This window comes from Lutra lutra, chromosome X, assembly GCF_902655055.1.
Source record: "Lutra lutra chromosome X, mLutLut1.2, whole genome shotgun sequence".
NCBI classification, from domain to species: Eukaryota; Metazoa; Chordata; class Mammalia; order Carnivora; family Mustelidae; genus Lutra; species Lutra lutra.
Window position 1 is genome coordinate 80,186,906 of NC_062296.1, and position 15,764 is coordinate 80,202,669.

At 43.6% G+C, this 15,764-nt stretch overlaps 1 protein-coding gene across 1 annotated transcript; it reads right to left on the reverse strand.

Moving 5' to 3' along the window:
• Positions 1-4,970: 4,970 nt before the first annotated feature.
• SAT1 (spermidine/spermine N1-acetyltransferase 1) lies at positions 4,971-8,021 on the reverse strand. The gene is made up of 6 exons (XM_047716291.1): positions 7,763-8,021; positions 7,473-7,524; positions 7,295-7,378; positions 5,772-5,873; positions 5,635-5,675; positions 4,971-5,495 (listed from the first exon to the last, which is right to left on the reverse strand). The coding sequence occupies exons 1-6, from the start codon at positions 7,826-7,828 to the stop codon at positions 5,325-5,327; spliced, it is 516 nt and encodes a 171-aa protein (XP_047572247.1). The 5' UTR covers positions 7,829-8,021; the 3' UTR covers positions 4,971-5,324.
• Between the last annotated feature and the right edge of the window lie 7,743 nt (positions 8,022-15,764).

A 15,764-nucleotide genomic window follows, 5' to 3' on the forward strand; every position in this document is an offset into this window, starting at 1 on the left:
ATGGCAGTGTATCTCCAACTTAACACAGACCCCTTTTCAAGGAAGGAATTCTTGGCTAAAATTAACAACGCAAGAAACAACAGGTGTTGGAAGGATGCAGAGAAAGGGGAACCCTCTTTCACTGTTGGTGGGAATGCAAGCTGGTGCAGCCACTCTGGGAAACAGTGTGGAGGTTCCTTATACAGGTAAAAATAGAGCTACCTTATGACCCAGCAGTTGCACTGCTGGGCATTTACCCAAAGGATACAAAAATACAGATTCGAAGGGGTACATGCACCCCGATGTTTATGGCACCATTATCAACAACAGCCAAACTACGGAGAGAGCCCAAATGCCCATCGACTGATGAACGAATTAAAAAGATGTGGTGTATATATATATACAATGGCATATTACTCAGCCATCAAAAAGGATAAAATCTTGGGGCACCTGGGTGGCTCAGTGGGTTAAAGCCTCTGTCTTCAGCTCGGGTCTTGATCCCAGGCTCCTGGGATCCAGCCCCGCATTGGGCTCTCTGCTCAGCAGGGAGCCTGCTTCCCTTCCTCTCTCTGCCTGCCTCTCTGCCTACTTGTGATCTCCGTCTGTCAAATAAATAAATAAAATCTTTAAAAAATCTTAAAAAAAAAACACTCTAGCTCCTCCATGTCACTGCAAATAAACAAGAGTTGAGAGGCAGGCAGAGAGAGGAAGGGAAGCAGGCTCCCTGCTGAGCAGAGAGCCCAATGCGGGGCTCGATCCCAGGACCCCGGGATCATGACCCGAGCTGAAGGCAGAGGCTTTAACCCACTGAGCCACAGGTGCCCAAGAGCTAGAGTGTTTTATGCTAAGTGAAATAAGTCAGCCAGAGAAAGAGAAGCACCATATGATTTAACTCATGTGGAATTCGGGAAACAAAACATGAACATATGGGAGGGGGGAAGAAAGAAAAAAGTGAGAGCGGAAAAACCCTAAGAGACTCTTAAAGACAAAGAACAGGAGCACCTGGGTGGCTCAGTCAGTTAGGCTTCTGACTCTTGATCTAGCTCAGGTCTTGATTTCAGGGTCATGAGTACAGACTCCACGTTGGGCTCCACGCTGGGCATGGAGCCTAGTTAAAAGAAAAAAGAACAAACTGAGGGTTGATGGAGGGAGGTAAGTGAGGGGCGGGCTAGATGGGGGATGGGTATTCAGGAGGGCACTTTTTATGATGAGCACTGGGTGTTGCACATAAGTGATGAATCACTGAATTCTACTGAAACCAATATCGCACTGTACGTTAACTAAAAAAATTTCTTTTAATTAGAGAAAAATCTGTTCAAAAATGCAGAATTCTCACAGATCCCCCAGAGAAATTACTTTTATTATATTACTTATTATACACATATGGCTGAAATTACTTTTATTATATTACTTATTATACACATATGGCTGAAATTACTTTTATTATATTACTTATTATACACATATAACTGGATGTGAATGTTTTATGTTCATAGCTCTACATGACTATAAAATGTATATACATTTACAAATCGAATCTTAAAAAAATGACCAAACTAATAAAAGTCAAATCAACCACAGCGATTTAATACGAGGGAATACATTTTGCTTAAGTGAAGTTGTTGCTTGCAGAGGAACATGGTACAGATGGCTAGGGTGGACGTTTTTGGTTTCAGCACTGTATGCATTTGGGTGACAATTCTGTGGTAATTTTTCTGTAAAAACTCTCTAGAAGGTTCTCCTTCATGCTGTGTGGTGGGACTTGCTCTTTGTTAATGACCTGATGATAAGGTGAGCAGCATAACACAAGCCGAAATGGTTGTACTCACAACTATTCAGTTACAAGGTCACGATCTAGATCAGTGGCTCTCCATCCCGGCTTCACTTTGAGATGCAGGTACAAATACAATTAAATTAGTTTCTCAGGGTGAAGCTTTGGTATTTCTTAAAAGCTTTCTAGACAATTCTAACCTGCGGCCACTACGGGGAACTACTGATTTTGATGATCTAGAAAAATGCTTCTACTGATGAATCTTTAGAGTATAACCCAGAGAAAACACCAAATTCAGTCATTCTTATAGAGAATATGAGGTGCTTTAAGAGTATGGGAGTGAACCTCCAGGGATTTGAGAAATTTGGTGTGGGAGTTTGATTCCTGGGCCTTGTGTGGCCTTAGGCAACTTGACCTCTCAAAGGTTTAGTTTCTCATTTGAAGAAGAAGCTAGTAAGAGCACTTCCCTCTGTAGTGTACTGGCGAGGATTCGGTAACAGTGATCACGGAGGGCTAAGTGTAATGCCTGGTTCCTGGGGAGTACTTGCTCATGGTTAACTCTTACTATTAACTGTTATGTTGAGAGCCATCTGGAAACTACTAAAACATCTGTTGGGCAGAGGTGAACCACAAGAAAAAGGTGATGGGGGAATGCGGTGCTGGGAGAGCATCCTGAGGAAGGGCATTTGGTGGCCTTAGGTGGGGCAAGGAAGGCGTTGACGTCGGAGGGGATGTTCAGTAAGGGCGTGGGACTCTCAGTCTGAGCTGTGGGTACCCCCTGACTGGCTTGAAGCCTAGCCTGGCAGCACAAAGAAAAGGGATGAGAATAATGGACAGGGTCACCCAGAGGTGACAGTCCACAGGAAGAGATGATGAAACAAGAAAACAAAGATGTAGCCAGTGGAGCGAACAGAATTCCAGGAGCGGGGAAGACCGCCTGCAGACCCCGAATGGGAGGCCAGGCCGGCCACGGTCAGGGAGGAAGCCGCTTCCCCTGGCAGGAGATGGTGGCCGGTATCTCAGAGCAGCCACTTGCCTCCGGAACAGGGGTTAAGGGCCATCCATTCTAGGTCCTGCCGGCCAGTGCGAAGGAGACTCACAGGATGGGGTAGAGTGGGTATAAGGCATTAATCAGTCATTAGGCTTCTTCCGATTTGTTGCTTCTGCCTTTCTGTGTGAAGGCCCACTTCTTGCCCTAGAAAGGCTGCCCCGTGGAGTCCAAGCAGCTGGTGGTCTTGGGCTCTGGTTTGGACAGTGACGGACAATGGATCTAACCATCAGCCCTGTGGTGGCACCAGCAGCAGCTTGTCATAGGCCTGGATATGGACAAACCCAGCTATTTCCCGTTTTAATAGTTTCAGAAATTTTGATTTTGTAAGTTTTTGGAGGAACAGAATACACTTAGTGAATAGCAGTTGTTTTAAACACACACACACACACACACACAGAGAAAACCCCTGAAATATCCAATGTAATATAATGATTGGCAAATCCTTAGGTCAGAAATCCTATTCTCCCCAAGTGATTATGTCAGGCGTAATATTTTAGTAAAATAATTTTAAAGTTATCTTTACATGACGTTATCTTTTTCCCCACTTTCTGGTTTGATCATTGCTTATTATTTCTTTTCATAAAATGTCCCAGGATGTGTTTTCTTACTTGCCTAGGGATTACAAACTTTATGGATTTTACAGTTTAGTTTTTCAGGAGGTATCTTTATAATCGAGTTAGGCATTCAGGGGGCTGATGCTGTGGTGTTGCAGCTTCTAAATTTTAAACGGAAGGGACAACTTTAGAGTGGACACAACCTTCATAAAAGCTTTTGTGCGACAACCCTGGATTTTTAGGCCTAAGCTCTAAGAAGAATGAGAAAACAAAGAGTTATATTGTAACTCGCTTGGTTAATCTAATTTATTCACATATTTAACCACAGTCAGCATGTAGTTGTTTTCTTCAAAGAGGCCCACTTTCCAAAACACAGTTCTCAAAATGCCTGCTTTCCCCACGAGGCTCTCTTGTGTTTAGTCAACCCTTTTGATGTTTGCCAGCTTCTCTCTCCTAGTTACTTATCATCCCAGCAGGACTCTGGACTCTGGAAACCTGTTTTCATAGCATGCTCTCTGAGCCACCAATAAATCCCAAAGCTCTCCTGTATTCAGTACAATACAGGATCCCACTTGTTTATAGGGTTGCCTTCTAACTTCGGAAGCCAGAACAGACACCATAGGAAGAGATGCTGGGCAAAACCCCCCTTTCACGGAGGAGCCTAGTATCTTTCCTGGAGAACACAGAAAGAAGATGGGGAGCATTGTTTTTTAGGTATCTGATGACTTGGAAAACATTAATCTTGGAAATCAGCACAGTGGTTCTTATTGACTACCATTTTATTATGCGAACTGCTGGGTTTAGGAATTTAGCTCAGTGTCATGAATAATAAAAGGAGGTAACAGGGGCGCCTGGCTGGCTCAGGAGTGGAGGACCCTTGATCTCAGGGTGCTGAGTTCGAGCCCCACGTTGGGTGTAGCGTTGCTGGCAGATAGAACTTTAAAAAGGAGGAAGTCAAATTTACCTAAGGCTGTCTCTTCCTCATGCTTCTTGGTAGTTTCATTTTCAGTTCTGGAGAAAGTTTTTGTTTACCACCCCATTTTAGGCACTATTGTTTAAAATAGAAACCCATTCTGGTACCACAGTACCATAGACTGGTGCTCCAGTTAAACTTTCCCTGATTGGGACCCACACCCACCTCCAGCCTTTTCGTTTGCACATTTCCTGTAAAAATGTTGGTTCACTCCTGCCTGATTAGCAAAGCGATCCATTTTTCCCTTCGGAATGGGATTCTGGGTGGGATGAGGTTGTTCGGGCAAGGTATGTGCCACCCTTCCATCCCGTCTCTGCCTTTTACGTGGGTAACCATTGGGCTTATTTGTTGTGGACTTCGCTTGCTAACCTGGTTCTCAGCTCTTGAAAATTCTGTCAGATGAAGTGTCCAGTGTCACCAGTGTCAAGTCATTTTACATGCTGCTACCTATAAAACCACGCAACTCAACTGGCTTCTTTCCAGACTTCGAGAACAGCTCATGACCACTTTAAATTGGGTTAAAAACTGTTTTTCAATAATTGTAAGGTTATCGAGTTACGTTTCTTGGTCATTTTTATTTCGCGTTCAACAGCAAGAGAAATGTCTTGAGAAAGAAAAGATTAGTAAAAATGCTTATACCAATTAAATCAAAGGGCAGTTTATTAAAAAAAAAGAATCAAAACAGAAACTCTAAGTACCAGTGTGTACATTGTACACATTTAAATGACTCACAAGAATGAAGTTTTTTTCATATACAAGAAGATCATACCACCTTGTTTATCAAAAGATGTTCAAGGAGAAATCGGACTCCAAACCGCATACAAGATTGCCATCTTAATCAGACCGCATTTCAAACATGCAACGACGCCACTGGTAATAAAGCTTTGGAATGGGTGTTCATTCTATTATTTGACTACAAATAGGACAGAAAGCAAGATCAGTTGAGAATTTAATCTAAAATAGAATGGAAGCTGTCACTGTCTGCATCAGCACTCCTCACTCCTCTGCTGCCATTTTGAGCAAGTACTCTTTGTCGATCTTGAAGAGTCTCCATCCCTCTTCGCTGGACAGATCAGAAGCACCTCTTCTTTTGTAGAAGTTGATAGATGGTTCGTTCCATTCTGCTACCAAGAAGTGCATGCTGCTGCAGCGACATTTCATCGCAACCTGTTGTAACGGAGAGTGAAACAAACTCAGTGACATTTCACCTGCTTTCCAAGACCCGATCTGATTCGGTCATTAACATAACTCAGTAACACTAACAAATTTGGAAACCAAACCAGCTCTCTCCCGAACCAAGACATACCTGGCTTAGATTCTTCAGGATTTCTGATCCTATGCCAAAGCCTAAGGGAAGAGAAGTACCATTTAAAAAGCCGTCTTTAGGACTTTAAGCCCTGGTTTCTCTTTAGAGCAAACCCCTCCTCCTAAACTCAGCCATACCTCTATAATCACTCATTACGAAGAAGTCCTCAAGATACAAGAGTTTGCCAATCCATGGGTCATAGGTAAAGTAGTACATGGCGAAACCCACAACACTGTGTCCTGTAATAAGAGTATCACATGAGGTGTGGACGAAAAGCAAGCCATAAAAGTTGTAGCTGCAAAATCGGAAGCCTATTGTAGGTTTTAAAAAATCAACATGCATGTATTACAGAAATAAGTAGCCATTGAATCGGGACTGATTTTTAATGCTAGAGCAGTCCAGGCCACTGCTGGATGATCTCACTGTTCTCAAGACATGTATTTGCAAAAAGCACACATTAGGACTAGCTGAAGCGAGGCTAAAATCATGGACTGGTCGTTCTGCAACCTGCTGGATCTCACCCTCAGGAAGTGAGAATGCTTTTATTACTTGCCAGAGCAAGACTGCTATAGTCTTAAACTAAACACACACATTATTCACATCCTACTGATATATTGGTATGTTGACTTGGGAATAAGTTGGGTTTACACGGCAGTTCAGAATAGTAAATGTTTGTAGTTGAAACTCTGCTTCCTTAAGGTCAGGACATCAGGCCAAAAGTGCAATGTTTAATTTCAGAACTTGCCTTCCAATTCACAGCTTTTCAATTTGCTCTCCCCAGTTTTAAGCCAGAAGAAGCAGAGGTACCCAGAAACTGGTGTTATAGAACATCTACATACCTCCAAAAAGTACCTCATCCCTTAGGTTTTCTGTTCATTTCTTCTAGCTTGGGGAAGAGACTTCAGAAAAAAAAATGAAGCACCCACCCGAACGACTTCCCCTTTTAGCTCTGTCTTCTGACCAGTCAACAGGGACCAGCAAAAAATAAAACAATCTGACTCCCTCTTATAGGGTGTCTATAATTTCAAATGGAGGCCAAGGTTTCAAATTAAACTTTCTAGCCATTTTATAGTCCTTTGCAAACACAGGAAGAGAGTACACTGGAGTTTCTGATCTACCGTGTTTTAAGTGTGTGATAATAGGACCTTACCTCATTTATCATGATCATCTACTTTATTGTGTAAAGGATCTTTTAGTTACCTCCCCGCCCATCCATGTACACGGAAGGGCCATGTACATGGCGAAGCTAGAGACTGTAACCTGAAGATTGGGACAAATTAAAGAAAAAAATGTGATTTAACACAATTACAAAAAAGGTTACGTTAGGGTCAAACAAGAACCATTTATGAAACTGAATTACAACAAATGACATTATACCTAACTCTTCCGGGTCTCCACAGCACTGATACTTACTTAAACAGCTCAAACTCTTCCGGGTCTCCACAGCACTCTGATACTTACTTAAACAGCTCTTTCAACCCGCCCTATTATTATGTGCAGCACATCTATTTTCTTTTTCCTCAGTAGTTTGAACACTGGCTATTGTTTCTGGCCAATTTCTCAGTAACTTTGGCCTGTGTCGTCAGTGGTTCTACACCAGGGACACTACGCGTTTTCTAAAACACTCGGTGTTTGGCTTCTGGAAGGGGAGGGCGGTTACCTTCCGGAGACTGGTGCTCCTTGGGCACTTCTGCAACCAGGCAGTGGTAGAAAGGGTGCTCTCCGAAACCATCCTCTAGTAGATCTGCAACAAGGGGCAGCAAGGACACACAGTGATGGTCTCGGTGAAGAAGCCAAGGACCCGACACCCTAACCCCGCCCAGCTACGGTCGCGTTACCTTTTTCAGTTAACACTACTTGGTCTTCCATGTATTCGTATTTAGCCAGTTCCTGGGGCGATGCACATGGGAAAGAGGGAGAGAAGTAGAACACTCAGTGAGGCCCGGACGCAACCAGCTCACTGGGAATGGGGTGCGCGGGGCGGCGATTCGTCCCCAGATTCTGGCCCAGGACGGCCCGGCATAGGCCGGGGGAGGCTAGCGGAGAGAGGGGCTCCTGCGGGAGCCGCTCCCCACCTCCCAGCCCCCCCCCGCCCCCCGCCCCTGGAGGAGCCCGGGCCTTCCGCTACCTTGATCAGCCGCAGGATGTCACTGCAGTCGGCGGCGGTGGCCGGGCGGATCACGAATTTAGCCATTTTCGTCTTTTGCTTTTCTTCCCTTTGCGGACCAGGCCCCTGTACTTGAACAGCAGGAGGAGGTGGTTCCTCATTCGTCTCCCGGGAGCGTCCTCTTCTCAGTCAGGCTGGCACCATGACCCGGCGGACCTCGGTATAAGACAGAAAAGCTACACCGAATTGCGACTAAACCTGCGCGCTCTAGCGCTGCTGGGTCCCGCTTTTTAGCGCAAAGAAGCCCCGCCTCCGACCGTGAAGCGGTGGCACGTCGTCCAATGAGGCCGCGACCGCCCCCCTCTTCCGGGCGCCGCCTTCTCTTCCGGGCTTCCGTGTGAACTCGGCGGGCGCGGGCGGGGGCGCGGGCGCTGAGGTGCGTCGCGGGGTTCTCTCGGGGCGCCCTCTAGCGGCGCCTCTAAGGCCTTCCCGGAAACCCGACTATATGCGCGTCACCCAGGCACCTTCGCAAAGGGAAAAGAGGAGTTCCTCCTGTGAACGCTGGACGGTGACCTTGCTGTTTATTCCGTGGCCTGCCGGGAAGTGAACCTCAGGAGAGCCAGACTTGGGCAACATGGGGGTTAGAGCAGCGGTTTTCTAAAGTGTGGGGCGGGGCACCCTTTCGGTCCCAAGGTCCTTTCAGGCAGTGTGTGTCAAAACTAGTTTCGTAATAACAGTAAGACGTCATTGTCCTTTTTCGTTTTTGCTGGAATTTTCCAGAGGCAACCTGATGTGTGAGTGATGAAGTCATTGATTGCTCTGATGACTACTGTACTGTGTGCTTGTATATTCTTGTGTTTTTTAAAGTTTCCTAAGGTAAACTATTTGGATTCCTTTTTTTTTTTTTTAAGATTTTATTTAAAGTAGGCAGAGCAGCAGGCAGAGATACAGGGGGAAGCAGGCGTCCCACCGAGCAGAGAGCCGGTCGGTCGCAGGGCCGGATCCCAGGACTCCGAGATCATGACCCGAGCTGAAGGCAAAGGCTTAACCCACAGAGCCACCCAGGCACCCCAACTATATGGATTCCTTAATAATTTTTCTTTCATACTTGTAATTTTTAGAGTTGACACACTGTTTTCTTTCTTACTTTTTCCCCTTCTTATTCTTTGTTAAATCTCTGACCTTCCTTGTGGAAACATTCTCCTGCCTGACTTACACTCTTCACAATTTCCCTCAGTAAAGATCTGCTTTTGAAAAATGTTCTGCTTTGCTTGTCTAAATATGTCTTCAATTCATCTTAAAATTCTTGAAGGATTTATTTCACTGCTTACAGAATTTGAGATTGGAAGTTATTTTCTTTCACCCTAGTGATGATGTCAGATTATCTTCTGGCTTGCATTGCTGTTGGACGTTGTTGTAATCCCTACTTGCTCCATCCTATGTGCTGCTTTTTTTCCACTTTTCTTTAACTTTTTATTTTGAAATAATTACAAATTTATGGAATGTGTGATGACATTGCTCTGGTGACTAAAGGAATGTGTGTTTTGTGTATTCTTATGTTTAATAGAATTTTCAAAGATAAGCTTTTTGGATTCTTCAGTGATTTTTATTTTTTTAAATTTTTTATTTTTTTTAAAGATTTTATTTATTTGACAGACAGAGATCACAAGTAGGCAGAGAGGCAGACAGAGAGAGAGAGGGAAGCAGACTCCCTGCCAAGCAGAGAGCCCGATGCGGGGCTTGATCCCAGGACCCTGAGATCATGACCTGAGCTGAAGGCAGCGGCTTAACCCACTGAGCCACCCAGGTGCCCCTCTTCAGTGAATTTTAAATGTCCTGAGAGCAAAATGTTTGAGAACAGTTGAATTAGAGTATAGCTATTTCCTGATTGTACCCACTGGAGTAAGTATTCAAGCCTCTTGCAGATGCAGTTTTTCTTTTACGACCCACCATCCCAGACAGCCTGTGAGGGCTTGCTTTGGCACCCCTGCCTGGTTCCAGGATGAGTCAAAGCATGAAAGGGGCCCACAGGGTTCTCAGTCCATAGAATAAGAGGTGGACTATCATCAGATGACCCCCCCCCAAACATTCAACAAGTGATTCTCTGCCTTTCCTAGCAATATCCTGTATGTAAAAAAGAAAGCAAAAGTGGGCTCTTTGTTACCCTTCTCACCCTCTGGGGATGTTGCAAAGTGACTCACCCAGGAGTTTATGAAATGTCTTTCTCTGAGATCTTTAAAAATACCATTGATTCTCATCTGCCTAAGCCACTCAGATAGTGTCTTTCCTGACACCGTGACTTATGGATGACCATTTACAGACCCTTCCCTACTCTGTTTGGATCTAACTTGTGGGAGGAGCTATGAGAGAGCCCCAGTTACCTTTGTGTTTACTGATAACAGTAAATTAGACCTCCATGACTAAGCACTGATGAGAGCTGCCTCCTTCCTTGAAGCAATACCAAGGCTGTTTTCAGTTTGGGTTGCTTAGTTTTTCAGAATGATTGTTTCATTAAAGTTTGTTTCATTTTTATCTATGTATTCTGTTTTTCCAGTTTAAATTTCATGCTTTTATGCTCCACTTTGCCATTATGGCAAGAAGAGCCTAGTCTTTTTTTTTTTTTTTCTTTTTTAAAGATTTTATTTTTTTAAGTAATCTCTCCATCCTATCTGGGCCTTGAACTCACAACCGGGAGACTGAGAGTCACAGGCTCCACCAACTGAGTCAGCCAGGTGCCCCAAGAAGAGCTTATTATGAAAAGCATATTGGTTTTTAAAAAGCCCCAGAAACAAAAACAACTCATTGTGATTGTATTTGTGTGCATGTAGAAGCTTAGAACCGTAAGAAATTTGAATTTTCTTATGGTGGTGAACAAGTTAGGCTTTTCCATTGTCAGGAATAGATACAATGGATGACCGATGTTACTCTTGATACTGGAATTTGTATTTAAACTGCATAAAAAGGGATTAACTGGAAAACTTTGATTTGGTTAATGAGTCAACACATCAACAAGTACTTATCTTGTGCTAGGTACTTGGGAGTTATAAAGGAGGATTAAGTTTTGAAACCAGACCTCAGGGTACACAGTTTACCTTTAGAGACGTGTATGAGTTTACTATAACAGAGTTAAGGTTTGTGAGAAAGAATTCCAATAAAACTGGGGAGGTCTTATCACCTTACACCAGTTAGAATGGCCAAAATTAGCAAGACAGGAAACAACATGTGTTGGAGGGGATGTGGAGAAAGGGGAGCCCTCTTATACTGTTGGTGGGAATGCAAGTTGGTGCAGCCTCTTTGGAGAACAGTGTGGAGATTCCTCAAGAAATTAAAAATAGAGGAGCGCCTGGGTGGCTCAGTGGGTTAAGCCGCTGCCTTCGGCTCAGGTCATGATCCCAGGTCCTGGGTTCGAGCCCCACATCGGGCTTTCTGCTCAGCAGGGAGCCTGCTTCCTCCTCTCTCTCTGCCTGCCTCTCTGCTTACTTGTGATTTCTCTCTGTCAAATAAAAAATAAAAAAAATAAATAAAAAAATTAAAAAAAAAAGAAATTAAAAATAGAGCTTCCCTATGACCCTGCCATTGCACTACTGGGTATTTACCCCAAAGATACAGATGTAGTGAAGAGAAGGGCCATCTGTACCCCAATGTTTATAGCAGCAATGGCCACGGTCGCCAAACTGTGGAAAGAACCAAGATGCCCTTCAACGGACGAATGGATAAGGAAGATGTGGTCCATATACACTATGGAGTATTATGCCTCCATCAGAAAGGATGAATACCCAACTTTTGTAGCAACATGGACGGGACTGGAAGAGATTATGCTGAGTGAAATAAGTCCAGCAGAGAGAGTCAATTATCATATGGTTTCACGTATTTGTGGAGCATAACAAATAGCATGGAGGACATGGGGAGTTAGGAGAAGGGAGTTGGGGAAATTGGAAGGGGAAATTGGAAGGGTGAACAATGAGAGACTATGGACGCTGAAAAACAATCTGAAGGGTTTGAAGAGGTGGGGGGGTGGGAGGTTGGGGGAACCAGGTGGTGGGTGTTAGAGAGGGCACGGATTGCATGGAGCACTGGGTGTGGTACAAAAACAATGAATACTGTTATGCTGAAAATAAATTAAAAATGATTAAAAAAAAACTGGGGAGGTCTTAGTTTGAATGGAGTAGGAGGAAGGGAAACCACCGAGGCGGGCGGGGGGGTGGGGTGGGGGGGTAGTGTTTTATATTCATTGTCTCATTCAATCTCTACAACTGTCTTGTGAAATAGGTGATGTTAGCTCCATCTTTACAACTGAGAAAATTGGAGACTCTGAAGGGTTACAAAATTGCCAATGCTAGGAAGTGATAGAGCCAGGAAAGAAGGAATTAGGTTGATTTCTATGCCAAAGTGAAGCTGTCCAAGCTGCCTTGTTGAACTATTATGGAAAGTGTCAGGGTTTTCTTTTTCTGTTTATAAAGGTAAAATATATTCATTAAGAAAATTGGAGCATGGCAGAAATACAAAAACTTAATAAAAATAATTCTGTTGGTAGGTTGATTTCCTTCCCATCTTTTTTCCTGTGTACATATATAAGCAGGACGGATACTTAGTTGTAGAAGATGTAACATGGCCACGAATTCATTGCAGTTCCTCTCACCAAGAAGTAGAGTCTGTTTCTCCACTCCTTGAATTTGGACTGGCTTTGTGATTTGCCTCGACAAATAGAATGCAGTAGGAGTGGTGATAGACAACTAAGTAAGACATCAAAAGATCTTAAAGCCTTCTGCTCATGCCCTGTTGGAACACTGCTGCCACCATACGAGGAAGCTTGAGCTAGCCTTCTCAAGGAGGAAAGACCTCATGAAGACAGGGGCCCACCTGGTAGCCAGCACCAACTGCAAGATATGTAAGTGAGGCCATCTTGGGCCATCCAATCCCAATTGAGTTGTCAGGTTTGACTGTGGTCATACCAGTGACCCTAGGCAAAAACCAACAGAATAACCACCTAGCTGATCGCAGACCACATTATCAACTCACAGAATCATGAGCCAATAAAATAATTGTTGAAAGCTACTAAATTTTGGGGTGGTTTGTTATACAGCAAAGGCTCACTGAAACTAGATGGCCATTTTGGTTGTTTACATCTGGCTTCCATTATGATTGGTCGTAGTGTCAGTTCTGACTGGTCTGTGCTTTTTTACTGTACATTTTTTTAAAAGATTTTATTTATTTATTTGACAGACAGAGATCACAAGCAGGCAGAGAGGCAGGCGGGGGGGGCGGGGAACAGGCTCCCCGCTGATCAGGGAGCCCGATGCAGGGCTCGATCACAGGACTCTGGGATCATGACCAGAGCCGAAGGCAGCTGCTCAACCGACTGAGCCACCCAGGTGCCCCTTTTTTGCTGTATTTTTAAAGTAGTTTAAAAATTGCCTCTGTGTGTGTATGTGTGTAATAATAACAAATTGGTATCCCATAACTATAATTTCTGTCCTTCAGAGTAGTGTAGTGGCTTCTTAGCTACTACAGCTTCGCATTTGGATTCCCCATCTGTGTGATTGTGTCATTTACTTAACCTTGTTAAGTCATCCTTTCTTTGTCTGGAATGAGTAAATAATAAGAATATCCGTAATATGGTTAGTTGTTGCAAGGATTAAAAGAGGTAGTACATTATGAAGCTCTCAGCATAGCACCTGGCCTGTTAGCTTTATTACTGTTAACATTTGTAGTGTATTTTTCCATGTCATTAAATACATTTAAAAATTTTTTTTAAAAAATGTAATGGCTTCTTAGAGGTCAATTCTTTGCAACTTATTTTACCATTCTCTTATTGAAAATTTTGGGTTTTGTTTTGTTTTGTTTTAAAGATTTTATTTATTTATTTGACAGAAGAGATCACAAGCAAGCAGAGAGGCAGGCAGAGAGCCCAATGCGGGGCTCGATCCCAGGACCCTGAGACCATGACCCGAGCCGAAGGCAGAGGCTTAACCCACTGAGCCACCCAAGCGCCCCAGTTTTTTTTTTTTTCTGATGATAAATAATGCTTTGATGAACATCTTTCCATCCAAGTTTGGCCTGGGTTTCTGATTGTTTACTTAGGAAAATTCCTAGAAGTGAAATTACTAGGTGAGCAGGGATATAATTTTGTTGATCTGAAGCCAGAGAAACACTGTAAATTCGGGTTCCTCATTACATGAAAGTATAATTTGAGATGACTGTCCAGATGTGCTTGCTCTAGCTCAAAGTATCTAAATTTTGCTAACATCTGACATCTATATTCCATAGGTTATAATACTTGGGATAGACTAGAGTTTGGGTCTTCCCCAGAAGGAGTTTTCTTGCTACGTGTGGGTGACACCCTTGGGATAAAGGTACTAAAACAACTAGCTCCAGGAAAACACCTTGTTTTGGCCCAAGATTTTCTTTTCTTTTTCTAATCTTTTTCTTTATTTGAGAAATTTTATGTTCCAGGATCTGGAAATCTGTTTCTTCTTTAGGGATGGACCATCAAAAGTATAAGACTTCTCGGGGCACCTGGGTGGCTTAGTGGGTTGAGGCCTCTGCCTTCGGCTCAGGTCATGATCCCAGGGTCCTGGGATCGAGCCCCGAATCGGGTTCTCTGCTCTGCAGGGAGCCTGCTTCCTCCTCTCTCTCTGCCTGCCTCTCTGCCTACTTGTGATCTCTGTCTGTCAAATGAATGAATAAAATCTTAAAAAAAAGTATAAGACTTCTCTTTGTAAATGTAAAGTATTGTGTTACTTTAGGCTGCAGTTAAGAGGCTGGTCAGTAATAAGTGAGATACCCATCAGGACTCTTGTTTGCAAGTGATAGTACCTGATTCTAACTGGTTTAGGCAAAAGGGAGATTCACTGCTCACCACAAGGAGCACAGGTATGACCGAAACTAGGACTTCATAGTACAGTCTAAAATACACTGAACAAGAGGAAAGATCAGGGCTCATGTTTCCCAGAAAAGCATCCTCTCCTTTTGAGTAATTATTTCCCCCTACACCCAAATACATGGTTCTCCTTGGCAGTGGTGGGGGGCTGCCAATCACAGCATGGCACTTGCTTTGTCAATATTCTGATCCAAGCCATGCCATTCAGTGTCTTCTCATTGGCATCGAGAAAGTCCTTTCATTTCTGCTGGCACATCAGGGAAGACGTGGAGATCTGAGACAATGTCTTCAACCTGCCAGGGAAGACTGACCACATTTGAGTTTCTGGCTCGGCTTAGCCACAGATGGGATGGCCTGCAGGTTTCCAACTACCCCCATTGCTTATTTTTGTCCATCTCACACACATACCCACCATACCCACGTTTATCACTTTACACACTCACAAGGAAAAAGGGAGCCAAAAGGTCAGAAAGTCTCCATTCCACTCACTTTACAAAGAAGTGGAAATAAGAATCTCCTTGGCCAAAGAGAAAGGTTGGGACTGGTAGGTACTATTCAGGAACGTGCAGAAATAGGAGTGATCATACTTGAAATCCCATGGGTGTGCCAAGTTCTGCTCATTTCTGACCCTTGCCACAAGGAATGCCTACAACAAACCTAGGAATGAGAAGTTGTTATCATTAGACGGAGGCAGAGACATTCCCATGTTATAACGAGATATCCTAAGCCTCCCTATGTATTTATAAGATGAGATCTATAAATTTACCATCTTAGTTTAACCTGTTCCAGGCTATTACTGTTGCATTCCATGGGGCTCTCGCTGAAGATCATAAAGAATTATGGCAGAGAGAGACCATCGAGACCCTAGGGTTGAACTTTTAAGATGTGTTATAATGACTCTTTTATTCCCCTTTCTTGGCAATTGTGTTAAATCTGCAGCAGTTGCCTCCTGGAAACAAGATGTAGAGAGTGAGTGACTTCCAAGCAAAGATGTAGACATATTCCAAGTCTCTGAATGTTTATGGCTTAAGATTGTTCTTGTGGGCCCAAGGGCCATTACTTTCCACCATGAACCCCCCCTTTTTTTTCAGGGTTCCACAATAGCAAGGCAGTTATTTGGAAGCGTGTTTTTTATACCATCCC